At 37.4% G+C, this 21,845-nt stretch overlaps 1 protein-coding gene across 1 annotated transcript in view; it reads left to right on the top strand.

Moving 5' to 3' along the window:
- Nucleotides 1-21,424, top strand: part of IFT56 (intraflagellar transport 56) — a 41,636-nt gene extending 20,212 nt beyond the window's left edge. The window contains exons 8-18 of the mRNA XM_014479418.2: nt 352-426; nt 4,796-4,898; nt 6,206-6,261; nt 7,517-7,570; nt 8,633-8,696; nt 10,141-10,229; nt 10,396-10,479; nt 12,272-12,341; nt 13,152-13,258; nt 17,501-17,634; nt 19,119-21,424. Of these exons, the coding sequence (XP_014334904.1) occupies nt 352-426; nt 4,796-4,898; nt 6,206-6,261; nt 7,517-7,570; nt 8,633-8,696; nt 10,141-10,229; nt 10,396-10,479; nt 12,272-12,341; nt 13,152-13,258; nt 17,501-17,634; nt 19,119-19,230 (948 nt within the window). The 3' untranslated portion in view covers nt 19,231-21,424. The remainder of the gene's footprint in view (nt 1-351; nt 427-4,795; nt 4,899-6,205; nt 6,262-7,516; nt 7,571-8,632; nt 8,697-10,140; nt 10,230-10,395; nt 10,480-12,271; nt 12,342-13,151; nt 13,259-17,500; nt 17,635-19,118) is intronic.
- Nucleotides 21,425-21,845: the final 421 nt, after the last annotated feature.

The following is a 21,845-nucleotide window of genomic DNA, read 5'->3' as shown; positions in this document are numbered from 1 at the left end:
CCCCATGGACTACAGCCTACCAGGCTCCTCCATCCATGGGATTTTCCAGGCAAGAGTACTGGAGTGGGGTGCCATTGCCTTCTCCGAAGACTAACTCTAGGAGTCTTCAGACTTGGGTTCACCAGTTTCAGACTTGCTGCGTAGAGGTTCAGTTGTTTAACGTTTATAAGCCTCAAGGTTCTCATCTGTAAAATAAGGAGAATAATAATTACATTATTTCTCAGAGCCCTGCAGAACAAAGGAAGCAGCATGTTAAATTCTTCGTAAGCTATAAAACTTTGTAATTCTTACAGGTGATGTAAGAACTATACACTTGTCGTTTTCATAAGCCTTTCCTTTTTTTAATTTCAGGCAGAACTCAAAAGCTTGATGGACAACGCTTCTTCTTCCTTTGAATTTGCTAAAGAGCTCATCAGGCACAATCTGGTGAATAAGAGTTTCTAGTCTTGATGATTTGAGGCCTACCCTATTTTGGGTACATTACAGTGGTTGGGAAGATGAATGAAGGGAGATATCTCGACAAGTATTTCTCTACTCTAAGTGAACTCTTTCTTCTTGTGGAGGAGAGAGAATGAGTTTAAGATACCAGGTTCTTTCCTTACTGGGAAGGCAGTAACACATACTTAACGTTTAGAAAGAAGTGTGAGGCAGTGAGATCCAAGTGTTCATGTTGTTGGCAAAGACAAAGGAACATATCCTTTACTTTCTGATGAAAGTGAAAATCCTTTACTTTCTGATGAAAGTAAAACTTGAGCTGGTCTTTGAAGAATGACTTGGATTTAAAGGGTTCATTTGTGGCAAGGACATGGATGAATGAATGAAGACGACATATGTGAGCAGACTGAATTTACTGGGACAGAAAATTTGCACGGGGATAGTTGCTAAAAAAAAAAAAAGATTCAGATGAAGTTTCAAGTTGGATTCAATTGACTCAGCAGTAAAGTGGGTGCAGAGCAGCTGTATTCAACTCAGACACCTGGGGACACTGAGCAAATTACTCAGTATTGTTGAGTTTCAGATTCCTCGTGTGAATATGGCAGTAGTAATAACTACACCTTTTCCTTCTGATTTCTCTGCACCTTCATTAGCACTAAGTCTCCCAGTACCAATGCTGAAAACCGTAGCTGGTTTAGACTCTCTCTTCCCCTTTATTTCTGATACTCAGCTGCTTAATCCTATTAATTCTTCTATTTATTCTATTCCTCCTCTAACTCAGGCCTCCATCACAGGGTTTTCTGAGGTTATTTTGCATTATGAGCTTCTGCCTCTAACCTTTTCTCTTCTAATTAGTCTATAAATTAAAGCCAGATTAATTTTTGTGGAGAATATGATGTTAGAGAGAGTAGTCTGGAAATTAAACTTGGAAAGAGATGAAGACTGGAAGATTAAGAGATTAAGATTTAGGAGTTTTCATAAGAGTAGGGATAGCTGAAGAAAAGGTTAAAAAAAGAGAAATACGGTTCCAAGAGAGTGTTTGTATTTAAGGGGCTGAAAGAGGAGAATAAGAAAATAAAAAAAGGCAGGCAAGAGAAAACACCTACATAATGTACAACCCCTTCTGCAGCACAGGTTTGAAATGCATGGGTCCACTCATACACAGATTTTTCTCAGTCGTAAATATTATACCATCTGAGGTGGGTTGAATCCTCGTATACGGAGGAACCCTGCATGTGGGCGGCTGACTGTAAATCACATTTGAATTTTCAACTGTGTGGAGAGTCAGTGTCCTTAAACAATCTCCATCACCATTGTTCAATGGTCAACAGTCATTTTATAAAATTTTTCTAATTTTTATATAATTTTTAAAGGTTATACTCCATTTACAGTTATTACAAAATATCAGCTATGTGCTCTGTGTTGTACAAATACATCTTTATTCCTATCTTACACCCAATAGTCTGTACTTCCCCCAGCCCCCACATACTGCCCTCCCCACTGGTAACCACTAGTTTGTTCTCTATATCTGTGAGTCTGTCTGCTTCTTTTCTGCTCTATTCACAGATGTGTTGCATCTTTTTTAGATTCCACATATAAGTGACATCAAGCAGTATTTGTCTCTCTGTCCGACTTACTTCACTTAGCATAATGCCCTCCAGGTCCATCATGTTGCAAATGGCAAAATTTCATTATTTTTTATGGCTGAGCAATATTCCATTGTATATACAGACCACATCTTCTTCGTCCATTCATCTCATCTGTTGATGGACACGTAGGTTGCTTCTGACTGTAATGTCATTGTGTTGTGCTGTGCTTAGTCGCTCAGTCATGTCCGACTCTTTGTGACCCCATGGACTGTAGCCTGCCAGGCTTCTCTGTCCATGAGGCTTCTCCAGGCAAGAATACTGGACTGAGTTGCCATGCCTTCCTCCAGGGGATCTTCCCAATCCAGGGATTGAACCCAGGTCTCCTGCATTGTAGTGGATTCTTTACTGTCTGAGCCACCAGAGAAGCCATCATGGAAGTTGTAATGTCATTATAACTACACATTTTAATCACCCAGGGGATTTTTAAAAATATTAATGTGTGAGATTTTTATCGAATGGTTGGGCTAAGGTTCAACTATCAATACTTTTCTTAAAAGTTTTCCAAGTGGATATAATATACAGCCAGAGTAAAGAACCTTTATATATACATATAACTGGAAGGTGCATATTAGCTAGTGATGGGAGTTATACTTGGAGGGTGGGATTAAAAAGAAAAGTGAGAGAATGGTAATTTCCCTTTTGCCTGTTGTAATACTATATGTAAGTTTTTTCTAGTAAATACAGATTAATTTTATAGTTTAAGACAAAACCTGAAAAAAATATTAAGCAGTATAAATTGTTACTGACATCAGCTTTTGCAGTCAGACCTGATGTCAAAATCAAGTACACGATATACTAGCTTTGTAACTTTGGGTAAGTCACTAAACACTGATGAGTCTCTGTGTTCTCTATGTAGAATAGAGGAAATCACAGCACCTACCTCATTTCCTTGTGAAGATGAAAGGAGGTAATATATGTAAGGTGCCTCAGGCAGCATACAGCATACAGTCAGCATTTAGTGACTAGTGCTTTTATTGTCATGCTATGGCCACCGGTGTCAAAACTGCAGATATGTCATGGAGCAACAAGAGAGGAAAGTCTATTGAATTTGGTCAAAGGGGTTGATATTTGTGACTTGTAGAATGGGTTTATTAGTGTGCAGAGAGCAGCAGCAAGTTTTCTGGGAGGTTAAGGAGAGGAAGAGAAGTTGAAACAGCAAGCCACTTACTTTTCAAGTGTGGCATTGAAAAAAGGAGAAAAAGTACGATGCTGTTCAGAGGGAACAGTGACACCAAGTGAAGTGAAGATTTTTCAAGAGAGTAGAAACCTTTGTGCATATTTAAAGTTGAGAAGTGGGACCAGGATTAATGAAATAGAATATTAATGCAGAAACAAAATCCAAATGGAGTTAAAATCATGACATCAAAGAAGACAATTGTAGGAATTAATCTTGGCAAGGGAAGGGAGCATCTTAGACAAAGAGAACCAAAAAAAAAAAAAAAAATGACCAGATGGATATTTTGATATAGAAAGAAGAGATTAGGTAGTTTATGCCTGATTGCCTTGATTTCTGTATATTTGTGATATAATTTACTATGTGTCAGACACTGTGCTAGGCTGTGGGTACAAAACAGCATGTAAACAGTCCTTTCATGGATGGTGTTTTTGTTTTAGCTGTCCTCTGTAGCTTTTATTATTATATGACAACATACTTAAGTTTGCTCTTTGAAGGTCTCTCCTCATTTGAGTATACAGACAGGACTATATAGTATAATATCGGAGAAGGCAATGGCACCCCACTCCAGTACTTTTGCCTAGAAAATCCCATGGATGGATGAGCCTGGTAGGCTGCAGTCCATGGGGTCGCTAAGACTCAGACCTGACTGAGCGACTTCACTTTGACTTTTCACTTTCATGCATTGGAGAAGGAAATGGCAACCCACTCCAGTGTTCTTGCCTGGAGAATCCCAGGGACGGGGGAGCCTCGTGGGCTGCCGTCTCTGGGGTCTCACAGAGTCGGACACGACTGAAGCGACTTAGCAGCAGCATATAGTATAGCATAACTATACTATAAGTCATAGACAGGAGAAGGACTTTTTCCTGGTGTAGCCCTGGTATTACAATACCAGGCATATAGTAGGTGTTAATGAATATTTACTAATATTTTAATAAAACAAAATATAACGTATGATATGCCATGCATGTAGCCCACTTTAACTTATTTCATCCTTATGATAACTCTGAACATTACTAATGCCATTACTAATTAGATGGACATTACTAATGCCATTTAGAGATGAGGAAATAATCTCAGAAGGATTTCATAAATTCCTTCATGGAGTTTTTAATGTAGAATATCTGTCTAGAAAGAAGTTTCATTAATTATTGGGTACTTTAAGAGTTTCGTATAGTTCTTATGAGGCAAAAAGGAAATATATGCAATAGGGCCATGCCTTTATTCTATTTCTTACATTTAGGATGACTTTTTTTTTTCCTGGCTGTGAAGCACATGGGACTTAGCGCCCCAAACAAGGATCAAATCCATAGCCCCTACATTTGAAGCACAGAGTCTTAACCACTGGACTGCCAGAGAAGTCCCTAGGATGCCTTTTTTTTTTTTTTTTAATGAGGTCAAGGTCATGTGTGTATAGAAAAAGCTTCAAAAATATATTCCTCCCTTCAAAGAGTAACTGTTGTGTCAGGTCCGTGTGTATTTCCACCAGTAAACGTACTCATATTTGCTGCCATAATAATGGCTTTTCTGTCTTTAGGTAGTCTTCCGAGGAGGAGAAGGGGCTTTGCAAGTTTTGCCTCCCCTGGTTGATGTCATTCCTGAAGCTAGGCTAAACTTAGTGATTTACTATCTTCGTCAAGGTAAGAGAAATATGTCTTGATCTTGCCTATGTAAGATATTTTAGAACATTTACTCTCCAACTGAACTACTTGTTTAACCTTTAAAATCACTTCATAATACCCAAAAATATATTTGCAGCAGGTTCTCAGGACAGAGCAAACTTATTGATATTTATCTGTTGTGCCTTTTCTCTTCATCTCCTCTTTCCTCTTCTGTTGCTTCCAATCTCTCGCCCATTCTGGTTTTTGCTTTCCCTCTTATTTTTCTGCCCTTTGTCCTCTATTCATTTTATTTCAGGTTTTCTGTTGTTTTTCCTTTCCCTCCCTCATTTCTTCTTTGTTGTGTGTTCCTCTGTGTGTAAAGTCCATCTACTGTTCCTTGGGTCTTTTCTTCCCCATCATTAACTTTTTTATTTGCTCTAATTATCTGTCTTTCTGTTTCCTTGTACCCCCAGCTCCTGCAAAATATGAAGATGCAAAATGAGCATGGTATTTGTTGCCCTGAGTAAGGATAAATTGTAGGCACAGGCCCAAGCAGCGTGTTGTCTCACAGTTGTGAACGCGGGGTGGGAGCTCCCACGCAGAGGCGCTGGCACTCAGTCATGGGCCTCAGACTAAGTGTGGGCCTTTTAAGGTGCACGGTAGGAACCAACCAGGCAACATATTCCTCACTGAGGGAAATGTGAAGTGTTTATTAACAGGAGACCGTGAACTTGCAAATAGTTCTCTAATTTGGTACATCAGCGCAAAGAAATAAGCTTTTGGACAAGAATTAAAGAAACACCTTATATATTTTACAAACTAATTTTTATTCTAGGAACTTTCAAACACAAACAAAACAAGTTAATAGTATGAACACCCAAATAATAACCCCAGATACAATAGTTTTGTAGATATTGCCAGTCTTTCTTAATTTATCCTCCTTCTTCCAGTTTTGTTGTGAAATATTTTAAAGCTTAATCCCAGCCTTCGTGTCATTTTACTCCTATGTACTTTTTGTATATATATATATATATATATATATATATATATATATATATACATACACACATATAAATAAAATGGATGTTTTTCTTATATAATTACAATGCCATAAACATATACTTCCCTGTTCCTTATTTTTAGCTTGAACCCTTAAGTGCTTCGTGGCTTAATACAGGTTTCCTACAGATATTTGGTTATCTACTACTAAGCATTGAACTTCATGGAGAGTTAAGAGACAAGAAAAGCAAATCATACTTCTCATGAATATTTGAAGGACCTTATCATTTGGGGCAACTGTTTGCTAGGATACAGACTAATATGGCTACATATTTCTTATATTTCAGATGATGTACAGGAAGCTTATAACTTAATTAAGGATCTGGAACCTACTACTCCTCAGGTAATTGACAATGTGTTACATTTTTACTAACCAAGTTCTGTTAAAGGTGGAATTTCTGTTGAAAGGTAGTTGGAAGGCATATTAGGGAAGATTCCTGCTTGTAGACTCTCAGGAAAGTTTGTGTATGTTGATCTGGGAATATTACATGAGACTTTTGATATGAGAATCAATATTCTGGGCTTTTTTGAAATTTGTAAACTCCCATAAATATGGTCATTTCCTCAAAAGGGTGGAAGTTTGAAAATACTGAAATCTAGAATTCTGATGAAACTAGACACGGGAACTCAGTCACCAGGATGCCTGTCTGTGCTGTGTCTGTGTCCCCTGCTGCGTGTCCACTCCCTGAAGGCAGGCACTGAGTTCGTATTGTGTCTCCAGTGATACGAACGCTAAGCATGTACTAGGCATCCCACTCATGGGGTGAAAGGCTGAAAAATATTTCCAGGTCTAAGTTGGTATATTTCTCAAGTGTATTAAAAGCTTCAGCATTTTTTGTTTTATTCTTTTAAAGAGCTGTCTTAAATAAAAATAGTACTCACATAAAAATCAGAATTCCCTGGTGATCCAGTCACTAGGACTCCATACTTCCACTGCAGGGGATACTGGTTTGATCTCTGTTCATCGAACTAAGATCCTGTGCGGTGCAAAAAAAAAAAAAAAAATTCATAAAGCTAAGGAGAGTATCTGTTAAAGAATAGAACCAAGTCTAAAGGAGATACAGATAAGGCCTCAGGACTCCAAAATGAGAATACCTTACAAATGAGAGTCAGAGGATTATTGTTATTAATTAATTTATTTTTGAAGAAAGGAATCACTAGCAAAGGAAGGTTATTATATCATTGGAAAGGGAAAATTATATATGTGTGTGTATGTGTGTGTGTGTGTGTGTGTGATATGGTCACAGAAAATGGCAGTGGCTGATAAAGTGTAAAAATTATTACATAAACATTTTATGGTTAATTTTTCCACTGAATTGAAATAAAAACAAAACTCCTATGCATGTCCACTGAGTTTTTCCCCTTATGATTGAGAATTTACAAATATGATTAATTCTGTTATATAAACACTTTCCTGAGAACCAAATGAAAGTCTCCTAATTCTTTTATTCTTACCAGGGATAGAACAGAGCAAAGTGACTTTGGGTAACTTTTGATAATATATATAAAGCATTGAGTTGATGCAAATGATTTTTTTGAGTGATATCTCTTAGTTTTATGTTCCTTTTAAATTAATTACTGATATTTCACGTTTCCAGGAGTATATCCTCAAAGGAGTGGTCAATGCAGCCCTTGGCCAGGAAATGTGTTCAGTGAGTATAAAACCACTGGTATCTATAGTTTGTAAAGTTACAGTGTGTGGAAAAAATAAAAATGACTTTCAAAGTTCAACTAGTAATAAGCTTACTATAGGCTCCTCTGCAGTTCCTTTTATTTCTCCATATCCACCAATCCAGATTCCATTGTGACAGAATTCTGTGTTATTTGAAGACAAAAAAAGGGAATTCCCTGGTGGTCCTGTGGTTAGGACTTGGCACACTCATTGCCAAGGGCCCAGGTTCAATCCCTGGATGGAGAACAAGATCCCGCAAACCAGGTGGCTTGTCCAAAATATAAAGCAGAATAGAATAAAAACTGAAAAAAAAAAAAATAGAAAGCTATAGCCTTAAGAATTACTGCTTTTTAAGGGGAAAAAAAAGCCCAATTGTTGAACAACGTGTTTATCTAATAACAACAGCAAATCATTGCAAAACTTCATTCTTACTTTCACTGACTTTTTTTTTAACCTTGTATACCTCTGAGCTATAATTTTGGCATCTGTAAAATGAGAATAATTGTTTCTTTGGGAAAGTTTTTTATAAATACAAAACGCTGACTAAAATTAAGCTCTTATTCACCTGAATATGGCATAGTAGGTTCTTTTTGGAACGAAATGGGATGTAAATAAATCTTTTTATCTCCAGCTCACTCCAGATTGCCTCAAATAGGCAGTAAATAGCTATTGAATAAATTAATGATTCTACTTAGTAAGTTACTCCTTGTTCTAGCCATAGCTCCTACCACAAGGTCTGATATATGATAAAAGCAATAAATATTTGTTAAATGAATGAATGAGTTCATTTAATAAAGGTACTTTTAAAATAGGATTTGGGAATTGAATTTTTTTTTTCTCTTCTTTTCTATCTGATCCTAATTAAGTTTTAATTCAATTATAGATTGTTACTTTTTAATTGGTGATGCTAATAAAAATTAGTACTGCTGATTTGAGAATTTAAAATTTGTTAGATCCTGACAGATATGTTGAAACCATAGAGTGTAATACAAATAATGTATTTTCAGTTTATTCCTCTTATCAGCTCTGCTTGGTTTTTTAGAGGGATCATATGAAAATTGCCCAGCAGTTCTTCCAGTTGGTGGGAGGATCAGCTAGCGAATGTGGTATGTTTGAATCTGTACATGTGAGCACGATTTATCACTGGAGTTGGTCGTATATTGACTGGTGAAGTTTGATTCTGTGTCCAGGGATATATCTGTTAGGTTTCCCATTATAAAGCAGGAACCCAGACATAGGAGAGAATATTAGATTAGCCCTTCTTAGCAGCTCAGCTAAAATGGGATGAGAGGATACATAAACAGAGGAGAATAAGTATATTCTGTAGTTCATAAGAGTTTTAAAATTTTGATTCTGTTTTTTATTTGAAATGTTCACTTTGATTGATTTCTCAAGAGCTCTTTAGGTATAGAGCTTTTGTCATGCTGTAGATATTTTTTCAGAAGGTCATTTGCTTTTAATTTTGCCTATGGTATTTTTCCCATATGAAAACATTTAAATCTTATTTATCTTTTCTATAATGATTTATTACATGGGTATCAAGCTTAGAAAATGCTTTTTTATTCCTGAAGTTATGTAATATTCACCTATATTTTGCCAGTAGTTTTGTGGCTTCATTTTTGTTATTAAACTATTGATCTCATCACTCAAAATTCAGTGCAAGTTTTGAAAAAGGCATCTAAACAGGACTGATAGTTAGCCAGTATAAACCAGTATGGCTGGCTGTACCTGTCTTCAATGGCTGGCATCTATTCTGACAAACAGTGTTCATGCTGAAGTTATTATTAAATATTCTGATCACCCCGGGGATTCATTTTCTTTCAAATGTTTCACCAAAACCATTTATTGGATAATATTTTCTTTCCCAATTTCACTTCATTCTTTAAAACAAAAATTTATTGAGGTGTTAGGGATACAGCAGTAAACAAAACCAGCCAATTCCCCCACCCTTGTGCAGTGTTCAGTCTAGAGAGAACAAACTATAGACATAAGAAATAGATTATTTAGTATATCTGACTGTGATAAGTGTTACAGGAGAAAAAATTGAACAGAGGAAGGAGGATCAGGAGTGACCATGGTGAAGGTAGGGTATTACACAAATCCTCTGCCACTTCAAATAGGAATCTGTTATCAGACAAGTTGGTCAGAATCAGGATCAGATGGTTCCATGGCCAAATATTTCTCCATTTGAGATCGGAAGTGTTAGGTTGTCCTAGGTGAGTAATGATGGATACTAATTCATATTCGTTGAATGTGCAGGTGTTGGAGCTGAATGAGAGAATCAAAGCCCTGGAAAAAAGACCTAGGGAAAACTGTAGCCCGAAGGACACATGCTCATGTGGGACTCGCAGGAGAGATTGCTGGTCATTCTTGAGTACTGTGACTTCCACATGCCGAGGTTCTGTCCAATGAACAGAATCTAATCTCAGAATCTAGAAAGATGTCTTGGAATACATTTCTTATTGCTAAATTATGAAATAACTCAAATTTCAGCTAAAGAGAACTTTTAGTTTCAGGAATACACCTGATTTTTTTCCCATTCCATTTCAGATACAATACCAGGAAGGCAGTGCATGGCTTCCTGTTTCTTCCTGCTTAAGCAATTTGATGATGTCTTGATTTACCTCAACTCATTCAAGGTCAGTGTAGTTTTCTAGGTGATTTTGTATACAAAATACTCTAATATGTCACAGATAAGATACTTTTGGAGATGACCCTTTTACTGTGGGAGTAGTAGTGGTAACTGTTGTTTTTATATTTTATATGTTAAAGCTCAATGTGACCTGTTCTTGGGATGTTTTTCAGAGTTACTTCTATAACGATGACATCTTTAACTTTAATTATGCCCAAGCCAAAGCTGCAACTGGCAATACCAGTGAGGGTGAAGAGGTAGGTACCTGCTTTTGAAGACTTTTGAATGATTCTATCTAAAAACATTATCTTTTTCTCACGGAAATACATGTTTAAAGTTAAAGGATTATTGACAGTTCCATTGTTCTTAGGTTACATTAAAAAGTACAATATAAATAAACACATAGGTTATGACCACATTCATGTTTTCCTTTTTGGATAAATTTTATGGGGCTTCCCAGGTTGTGCTGGTGGTAAAGAACCCACCTCTCAGTGCAGGAGACATAAGAGATGCGGGTTTTGATCCCTGGGTGGGGAAGATCCCCTGGAGAAGGAAATGGCAACCCACTCCAGTATTCCTGCCTGGAAAGTCTCATGGACAGAGGAGCCTGGCGGGCTACAGTCCATATTGAGAGACATACATGTATAACCACATTCATATTTTCCTTTTTTGGATAAATTGTATAAAGACATAACATACATGGAGAAAAGTATACAAATCAAAGTACACAGCTTGATGAATTTTTAAAGTGAACATACCCAAATAGTCAGCACCCAGATTGTAAAACAGAATTTTATCATAACCTAGGGAACCCTCTCAGAGAAGGCAATGGCACCCCATTCCAGTACTCTTGCCTGGAAAATCCCGTTGACAGAGGAGCCTGGTAGGCTGCAGTCCATGAGGTCGCTAAGAGTCGGACACAACTGAGCGACTTCACTTTCACTTTTCACTTTCATGCATTGGAGAAGGAAATGGCAACCCACTCCAGTGTTCTTGCCTGGAGAATCCCAGGGACAGAGGAGCCTGATGGGCTGCCGTCTATGGGGTCGCACAGAGTCAGACAAGACTGAAGCGACTTAGCAGCAGCAGCAGGGAACCCTCTCATCCCTTTTGGAGTCAATCCCTTTCCCACAAGGCTAACCACTATCTTGATATCTAACTCCATAGATTGATTATCCAAATGATTCAAAATATTTCAGTTAAGTTACTTAATTCAGTTTTGTTATTACTCAACAAATGACTCAACTTATTATTATTGAAATTCTAAGTGTTTTCCAATTTCTATCGTGTTTAGAAATTATCTTTTTATTATCTTTAAGTGTGAGTTATTTTAAAACATGTTTCATGATTTTCAAGTTATGTATGTTATCTTTTCCAGGTTTTTTTTTTTTTATTATTAATATATTTTTATTGAAGGACAATCTTTACAGAATTTTGCTGTTTTTGGTCAAACCTCAACATGAATCAGAAGGGGAAATATATATATCCAGGTTATTTTGATTTCTAACTTAATTGTATTGTGGTCATAGAGTGTGGTCTGTATAACATGAATCGTTTAAAATCTGTTAAGACTTACTTTATTGCCCAGTAGCATCTGCAGTTGTTAATTATTCTGTTCAAATCTTCTATTCCTTACTAACCTCATGTCACCTTATGATATCAATAACTGAGTGCTCGTCCTTAGTCACTAGGTCGTGACTGACTCTTTGCAATCCCATGGACTGTAGCGCATGTTCCTCTGTCCATGGGATTCTCCAGGCAAGAATACTAGAGTGGGTTGCCATTTCCTTCTCCAGGGGATCTTCCCAACCCAGGAATCAAACCCAGGTCTCCTGCATTGCAAGCAGATTCTTTACTGACTGAGCTACGAGGGAAGCCTCAATAACTGAGAGAAATGTGTTTAAATCACCACAATTTTATCCTTCACTTTTCTCAGCAGCCTGTGTAGAATTTGGTCATTATAATGCTCATTAGTCTAAGGCAAGCTGCTGTGGATATTTTCACTGTAAAAGCTTCTGTATGTTTGTTCCCTTTTCCCTCCTCTTGCAGGTTTTCCTTTTAATCCAAAGTGAGAAGATGAAAAATGACTACATTTACCTCAGCTGGTTAGCTCGGTGCTGTGAGTCTTCTTTTAAACGTTATAGACGAATCTTCCTTTTATTGAGTGTTTTCTGGTTTTGTCTTGTAGAATGGTTAAACTCTGAGATTGTGTTGTTAGTGCTGCTCAGTAAAGGTGGCCATGTGTGTGTATGTATACGAGTGTGCCTTGCGGTTAGTTCTTCCATATGGCCGTGACCTAGCACCAGCAGTCCTAAAAGATGCCAAGTTCTTTCTTTAGCGTGTTCCGCCTTCCAGAATCTCAGTTTACTTTGCTTTTTTTTTTTGCTAAATGATATTGTTATGTTAATTTTACCTTTTCACTATGGTACAGGCCTGAAAAGTAGTAAAATGTCAAAAACGTAATTTTTGTGTGCTGTATATATATAGCCTATCACCTCTGTCTTTCTCTCTCTCCAGTGTTTTTTCTTGTTCCTTTTTTTCACTTGGATTTAAAATGTTCACTAAGTTTTTGACGTCTTAGGAAAATTTTAGCAATTAGATCTTCTAAGTGAGGCTGAAACTGTATGAGTCGGATTGAATGAATGATAGATGACTTTTTAAGCAGATGAGCAAAGTGAGAACTACTGAAAATCAACTCAGTCTAAAAAGACATACTTACCTGAAGCCTAACAAGTATTTTAAGCACTGTATATAGAGTCCTGATGGGGAACCAGTTTAATGCCAACATTGCAAGCTTTCCATGTAAAATGTTCACTGTCTACTATTACTTAGTATGTTTCTAACATAAAACCAAATCCATAGACTAGCAAGATGCAGAAGTGTACTTCTTGTACATTTAGAAAACATAAATCTTTGTTTCTCTTTGTAGACATTATGAATAAGAAGCCAAGACTAGCCTGGGAGCTTTATCTCAAGATGGAAACCTCTGGCGAGTCCTTTAGCCTCCTACAGCTCATTGCTAATGACTGCTACAAGGTGAGTCTGAGTGAAATCTAAGGGGAAAGTGAAGATCAGTATTACATTGGTGCATTGACTAAATGTTAGGGGAAAGTGTCCTAGAGACTAAATGGTCATAGGTGAGAGAATTCACATAGTGATATCAGAAATGTCATCCCTTTTATAAATGAACTGAACTCAGAGATAGGCAGGATTTTATGTATATATAAAACATGTATACATATAAATGAAATCTGAAAATCATATGTACGGAAATAGTGGTTTAGATAGGAGGTTTTAGATTTCTAAAGGCTATGACTCTTTAGGTATCATGCAGGTAGAGATATTCATCTGGTAGTTGGAAGTTTGGTTCTGAAGCTCAAGAATGATGGCCTCTGGATTTCCCTGATGGTCAAGTGGTTATGAATGTGCCTGCCAGTGCAGAGGTCATAGATTCGATCCTGGTCTGGGAAGACTCCACATCTGCCGGGCAGCTAAGCCCAGCTGCCACAACTACTGACCCTACCTGCTAAAACAACTGAAGCCAGCTTGCTCTAGAGCCAGTGCTCCACAACAGGAGGAGCCATCGCAATGAGAAACCTGCACACTGCAACTAGAGAGTAGCCCCTGCTCATGCACAGCAATGGAGACCCAATCCAGCCAAAAATAAACACATTAGAGAAAACAACAGTGTCCTCTGACACTGAGAGACAGATTTGGAGAAATCACCACTTCAATAGTAATGCTGCTGCTGCTGCTGCTAAGTCTCTTCAGTCGTGTCCGACTCTGTGCGACCCCATAGACGGCAGCCCACCAGGCTCCTCTGTCCCTGGGATTCTCCAGGCAAGAACACTGGAGTGGGTTGCCATTTCCTTCTCCAATGCATGAAAGTGAAAAGTGAAAGTGAAGTCACTCAGTCGTGCCTGACTCTTAGCGACCTCATGGACTGCAGCCTACCAGGCTCCTCCGTCCACGGGATTTTCCAGGCAAGAGTACTGGAGTGGGGTGCCGTTACCTTCTCCATCAATAGTAATAGATGCCCTGAAAAATAGTGAAATTTCCCAGATAAGGGAGTCAAGTAAGAAGAATAAAGAGTTGCAAACCAAACCTTTGGGAAACCTTGATGTAAATAGTAGACAGGAAGGACAAAGGAACCAGAAAAAAGTAGAGTCAGATTTAGTAAAAGAGGAGCTTTGTATGTGTGTGTGTATGTGTGTGTGTGTAGGGAGTTGGAAAGACAGGGAAGAGTTTGGGGCCCTATCCTATAGATTAAAAGCTTTTTACAAAACTAACCTCAAATTCTGAAAACTATTTGGTGAATATTTCTTCCTGCTCAAAAGACAGGAAAACATTAGGTAAAGAAAGTCTAGTATCAACTTAATCAATAATAGCTCATTGCAAAGTGAATCATTACAAAAATAAATCACCATCAGTGATTTATTTACTTTGCTCATTGCAAAGTAAATCATTACAAAAATAAATCACCATCAGTGGAAAAGGTTTTAAAACATAGGAAACTTGAAAATGTTTAATATAACTTAGTGGACGGCAATGATATTAAGTAAGTTAGAGAAGGCAGAAGGAAAGAAAACACTAAAGGACAGGAATTTAGTTCAGTTTTAAATGTATTAAATCTGAAGTATGTTTGGGGCTCCCAGGTAGAGATATTATAGTAGGAAATACGCAGGGTGAACCCAGAGCTCAGGAAAGCATGTGAAAGGTTTGGATTAAATATGTGACTTCAGAAGTTAACAGAAGTTAATGGTGGAGGTGGTTGTGGCAGCGGCAGAGTATGGGAAAGAATGAGAGTAGCCAGTGACTGGGGTGAGGAACCATGTGGAACACCAATCAGTATTTAAGGGATAGAAACAGAGGAGTTAGTAAAAGAAACAGACGATGAGGATGAACAGAAGGGAAAGAGAAGAACCAGGAGAGAGAGAAAAAAAGCCTTTTTCCTTATTCTTTTTCTTGTTTCTATTTTATCAAATGCCAAGGAAGGAAAATGTCGAATCTGCAGCTAGATTGACTTGCATGAGGCCTGAGAAAACACTACTAGGTACAGAAGAGAATTGGACTAGGAGACAGATTGAACGAGAATAACATAACCCATAATCTTTAAAAAACTGATATATGATTTCATATGTATACATATATATATATATATAAAGCATTCTTGAAATGACAAAATTATAGAGACGTAGGAAAAAATTGATGATTGCCAGAGGTTAGGAATGGTCAGCTGGGAGGTACAGATTTGTGGTGATGTAATAGTTCTGTCTTGCTGGGGGTGGTGGTTATATGAGTCTGACACACTTGATTAAATAACAGAAATGTACACATACATTGTAGTGATGTCAGTTTCCTGGGTTTGATGTTCCATGGGACCACTCTGTACTATCTTTGTAACTTCCTGTCAGTTTATAATTATTCCAAAATAAAAAAGGCTTTAGCAAATGACCCAACTAGGGCTATATCCAACAATATAGACAAATTGTAAAAACATATACAAAGATACAAAATAATATTTACAGCATTATTTCATATAGTTAACATACTAAGAGGCAGCACTCAATTATGTTGTCTAAACATATATACAAAGCTGATACAGCTATACAGTCAAAGAACTGATGACCATAAGAGTCAGACTAGTAGTTATGAAAATATGGGAAGAGAGGGCTGTGGTATAGAAGTGAAACACAGAGCTTTGGTTTTGCTCTCAATGTTTTGTTTCTTGACATGGGTGGTAGTTACACTTGTATTGACATTATAGTCATTAAACTGTGCATGTATGTTTCTCACATCATTTGGTGTGTTTCTTTACCAAAAAAAATATTTTAGGTGAACATAGGAAGAAGGATTAACCTTGAAAAGGAATAAGAACACTTCTTTCTGTGAGATAGGCAGAGTAATGAAGTATAATTTGAATGGAAGGCAGGAAAGTTGTGTCTTCCCTATGAAGTAGAGAAAAAAGCTAAGCTAAGAATGCAATAGAGATCTTAAGGAAATTGGAAAGGTTTAAAGCAACAGTTTATGGAAAAGGAGAAGTAATTAAACCACACTAAATAAGGGAGGATTTCCAAGCAACTTGAAGACTTCAGTGAAATTGGTAACCCTATATATTTATGAGACTGCAGCCATGAAATTAAAAGATGCTTGCTCTTTGGAAGAGAAGCTATGACAAACCTAGACAGCATATTAAAAAGCAGAGACAGCACTTTGCCAACAAAGGTCCATATGGTTTTTCCAGTAGCCATGTACAGATGAGGAGTTGGACCATAAAGAAGGCTGAGCCCCAAAGAATTGATGCTTTTTAACTGTGGTGCTGGAGAAGACTCTTGAGAGTTCCTTGGACTGCAAGGAGATCAATCCAGTCAATCCTAAGAGAAATCAACCCTGACTAGTCATTGGAAGGACTGATGCTGAAGCTGAAGCTCCAATATTTTGGCCACTTGATGCAAAGAGCTGACTCTTTGGAAAGACTCTGATGGTGGGAAAGATTGAGGGCAAGAGGAGAAGGAGACGACAGAGGACGAGATGGTTGGATGGCATCACTGACTCAATAGACATGAGTTTGAGCAAACTCGAGGAGAAAGTGAAAGACAGAGAAGCCTGGTGTGTTGCAGTCCATAGGGTCACAAAGAGTTGGACACAACTTAGCAACTGAACAACAACAGCAACATCTAAGCAAAATTTAATGATAGCATACTGTACAAGGCCATGGGAGTGTGTAGTGTGTTTGGGAAAGAAGTTTGTCAAAAGGAATTAAATATTTAAGAGGTTTGCTGTTTAGGAGTCAGTATACATCTAGGTATTCTGAGATGACAGGGCAAAGGTCAGGGAAAGATCATTCTCTTGGGTGAAACATGATCAAATAAGCAGAAAATGAATGAAAGTAGTCAGCTTTGGAATGTATTGAGGAAACTTGAAAAATAACCAGTCTGGATCAGTCATCAGTATTTATCCTCAAGAACAGAAGAATAGAATTAGAAGAAATGACAAATGTGTTGATTATAGCATAACTTGACTATATGTAGAAGAAATGTTGTATTGCTGAAAACTTAATGAAGGTAAGGGGATTTAAACTGAACCCATGTACACAAACTGTGATTTCCCTTCTCGTTTTAATAAGGAATAGAAGTTAATTTGCTAACTAAGAATGTTGTCATTACCCATACACGTGTTTTATGTACTTATGTTATGTTTCATGGTATCTTTACATTTAGTTTCATTTTGTGGGATCTTTTGACTACAAGTATTACCACAATACTTTCTTTTATTCAGATGGGCCAGTTTTACTATTCAGCCAAAGCATTTGATGTCTTAGAGAGGCTGGACCCCAACCCTGAATACTGGGAAGGCAAGCGGGGTGCCTGTGTGGGCATATTCCAGATGATCTTGGCTGGGAGGGAACCCAAGTAAGTAGACAGACAAGAGACGCTATTCTGTGCACTTGCTGGTTTCCTGGGGGGGTGACAATTGTTTTCCTGGCTAACATCCTCTGAAAACTAAAAATTATAAAGCAATCTATAGATTCAATGCAATAAAACGAGTATACTACCCAAAGCAACCTATAGATTCAATGCAATAAAATGAGTATACTACCCAAAGCAACCTATAGATTCAATGCAATAAAATGAGTATACTACCCAAAGCAACCTATAGATTCAATGCAATAAAATGAGTATACTACCCAAAGCAACCTATAGATTCAATGCAATAACACGAGTATACTACCCAAAGCAACCTATAGATTCAATGCAATAAAATAATGACGTTTTAGAATGATGAATGAAAGTTTAAGTTTTATACTGCCATTTTCACAAGCAATGTCTTTTTCAATCTCTTCTGCTCTTTTCTTTGCCTGTTGGTTTTTTTCTTGTGTCTCTTAGTTTAGACCTCAAAGAATTAGAAATGGAGTGAGTGTGGTTAAAAATTAATTTTTTTTGCCTTCTCATATTTCAGGAAATACTGAGACATTAGACCACACAAAATTACATGGCATATAGTTCCATTTGTAATAACAGTTAAACTACTGAAAACTAAATTCCATTTTCTGAAAGTAATTTCATGGAATGTATTTGTTACTGATCTATGATAGAAGATAATGACTATTTTATAAGTAAATAATCTATCAAAAATTAGTTCCTACCTTGTATATATTTCTAGTACTGTTAAAAGTTTAAAAGAATTTGGGTAGTTGAAAGAAGACACTTGAGGGAAAAAGGATAAAATATGAGCGAACCCTTAGGGAAGAGGATCAGTAGGCAGTCATCTATAGATCTGATGATGTAACAGGGAAGATTTAGTATGTATTACTTAAAACATGAGTTTTAATTTAAATTAAATTTAAATTAGTTAGATATAAATATTGAATATTTGCCAAATCATGGTCCTTAACTTTCCCCTCTTCTGTATTTATTAATGTGTCACTTTTCTTGAAGAGATCATCTACCCCAGCTTTCTGACATTTTCCATTTATGGCAGTGACACCCAGTTTGGGGTGATTACCACATTAAACAAAGGAGAACTCTGGGACTCAGTCAAGTTAAGTGACCTGTTAGCACAGAGCTAGAATTTGAACCCAGCTCCTTAATACACACTTTCTATTCTGTCCTACAGAATAACGATAGAAACAGAAATATTTATGTCATATTCAGACAAAAAAAATATGTGTATATGTGTGTGTATGCAAACAAAGAAAACTGAGATTGGTGAGGAGTTCACAGAATTTCCATTTTACTATGGCACCATAAGAATAGAAAGCTAGGAAGTCTGTGATTGGTTTATGAAAACACAGGAAAAGGGTAGGCAGATATGCCTGCTAGAAGGATGTGAAGAACCGTCACAAGTTATTTTAGCTGTTAATTTGCATTCTTGTCCTTTCACACCGTTTCCTCAGAGAGACCCTTCGAGAAGTGCTCCACTTACTGAGAAGCACGGGTAACCCGCAAGTCGAGTACATCGTCCGGATCATGAAGAAATGGGCCAAAGAAAACAGAGTGCCTGTCTAAAACAGCCCCCAAGTCCTCCAGAACCCATCACCACTTTGACATAAAATTGGAGATCATTTCCCTCAAGTTTATGTTAGAGACAAGGCTCTGTTTATTGACATCTCCTTCCTTGGTCTCCAAGCCTCCTGATCAGTGACAGGCTAGCTTAGACCAAGCCTCCTGGCTGAGTTAAGAGCTGTAGTCTGGGCTGTGGCTCCCATATGATCCCATGAGCAATAAGACTTTGGACTTGTCCAGTGCCTTTATTCTAAAAATACTCAGAGCACTCTTATGTAATTTACTGACTTAAAGGAGAATGACATAAACTTTTTTTATTTATTAGCATTCCATGGCATTTTCTCCAAGTTGCAATAACAGATGCCTTTACTGCTCAAGGGTCACATCATTTCTGTCATCTTAATTTTAGCCATCTATGTACGTGATCCTGTGTTACTGGGGAAATCCATAAAAAGTTTTGTAATGCATCTCTGAATCTTAGGAGAGCAGAAGTTATAAATAGCTACCTGGTTCTAAGAATGGCAGTAAGAACCTTCATCAAACTGTCCAGGCACTAATAGATAATAGACTTATGGGGTTATTCTTTTGATAGTTGAATTGTTGATGATAATAACATGTTACAGCAGAGTAACATGTATATTGCAGTTTTTAAAAGGTGAGTTCTATATGAAGAAAATCTGTGTGGGACATTTTAAAGATATTCAGGAAACAAAGTATACAGGTCTCATCAGTCACTTCTCCGTTATATTTTAGGTGGTCTTACAGGTTAGGTTTTCCTTCCTCTATCTCACTAAGTAAATATCAATTTTTGAAAGTAGGGCTCCAAAGATTATTTTATTTATTAATGCAATGATAATAGAATATGAATCATGTAAAGTTCTTTGAGGGATTCCCTCCCTAATGGATGGACTTTGTCCTAAGTCCTATTCCAGCTCAATGTTGCTGAGCTCTCGCAACACAACTTATACAACTGAGCATTTTTAGGCTCACAACCCATTTTTGGAAGATCGACCTACACATTTTATGTACCAGGTTACTTTGTTTCTATATTACATACTTTGTTTCTGCCAGTTGAAGGTACCAGCATTACATAAGCGCAGAGCCATTCCTCTCCAGCAGGAGAACTCAAGGTCACCATTCCTTGAAGCACTAAAGACAAGAATTCCTATAAGCACTGAGTCAGGTTTTCCACCCCACCCCAGCATCCACTGAGGATGAAGGAGTTGCATAGGATAGAGACGGGAACGTGGCAGAAGTCAGCGCAGCGGAGGTGAGGTCAGTGATGGCAGAGGGTTCTGCCTTCTGGACGATTATGAGGGTTCTCCCACCTCCACTCAGGAAGGTGGCCAGTTCTCCAGTCTTTTATTAGACCCAGATCTAATCAAGTCAAAGCACAAATCAAAATAAACTGGCCAGAATAGCTGAGTTTTAGAAAACAAAATTACACCGCAATTTTTTATATACAAAAGCTTCTGTTCCTTATTATATTGTTTCTGTTTTTTCACTAGTTGGTCCTCAGTATCTAAGTTACTAGGTGGGTCAGATCTGGACAGAACCTGCCATAATCTTTAGAATCCTTGTGATTCTTACTTACCTCACTCAAAATATTAGGAAACATGACAGTAGAGAAAGACGTATGGACCTCTTCAGTGGTTTTTGGCAATGAAATTTGTCTTCCAGTTAGTTGCTGTTATTTTCAAATTTCCTATACTTGGAAAGCTTTTCCACGGATAGTGATTTACTTTTAAATGAGCTCTTGTTGATCTTAATGCTCCAGCTTCTCCCTGCCATTTTTCTGTCTCCTGGAAAAAACATATTCCAAAAAGAGCAATTCCCAGAATTTTAGATTAACTTTTTAAAAAAGTTTTTTATCTATAGAACCGACCCCCCCGCCAAAAAAAACCCCATAGAGACTAGTTTAAGAGAGCTACTGCCCAATTCTGTTATTAAGGATTGCTACTTCTGAAGTAGCTTGGCCCCTTGACGGGGCCTCAAGATTGCAGAGTAGTGTTGCATGGAGAGGAGAGGGTCCAGGCTTGGGAATGGAGTGATAATGTGTACAATTCATAGCATCAATGTGCTCTTTATACTCTGTAGCAGATACTACTTGCAAATGGAAAAAATGTTATTTTTATACTTCAAAAGAATTGTTATGTTCCACTGTAACATATTTAAATTAAAGCTTATTATTTGGTTATTTATGGTATTCTCTTAAGTGCCGTGAGTAAGGGTGGTGGGTTTATAATGTGCCTTCTCCCCTTTCTTTCCTGACCTCAGAGTGAAGGGGGAAACACCAAGTTTTACTCTCCACAAGTTACTCTTTCTGAGAGGAGAATAGACAGCCCTAAGAAGCCTTGTCTACTAAGGCTTGTATTTCCTGCTTAGCCATGTTAGGTTTGGCTCTCTACTAAGTCACAGTGCATTCCAGAAGTTCATTATACAACATTAACAAACGTTATACAACACTATACAAGTCTCATATATAGAAAGCTTCCAAATACTTGACTGAATAATTTAACGTAGTAACTGGAAGAGCAGGGTACTTGTGAGATCTGACCTCATGGATTCTTGTTCCCATCTAATTTTTTTTTTTCCTTTTGAACTTTTTATTTTGTACT

Source organism: Bos mutus, chromosome 4, assembly GCF_027580195.1.
Source record: "Bos mutus isolate GX-2022 chromosome 4, NWIPB_WYAK_1.1, whole genome shotgun sequence".
Taxonomy (NCBI): Eukaryota; Metazoa; Chordata; class Mammalia; order Artiodactyla; family Bovidae; genus Bos; species Bos mutus.
The sequence above is the reverse complement of the archived record's forward strand: the minus strand, read 5'-3'. Positions and strand labels throughout refer to the sequence as shown.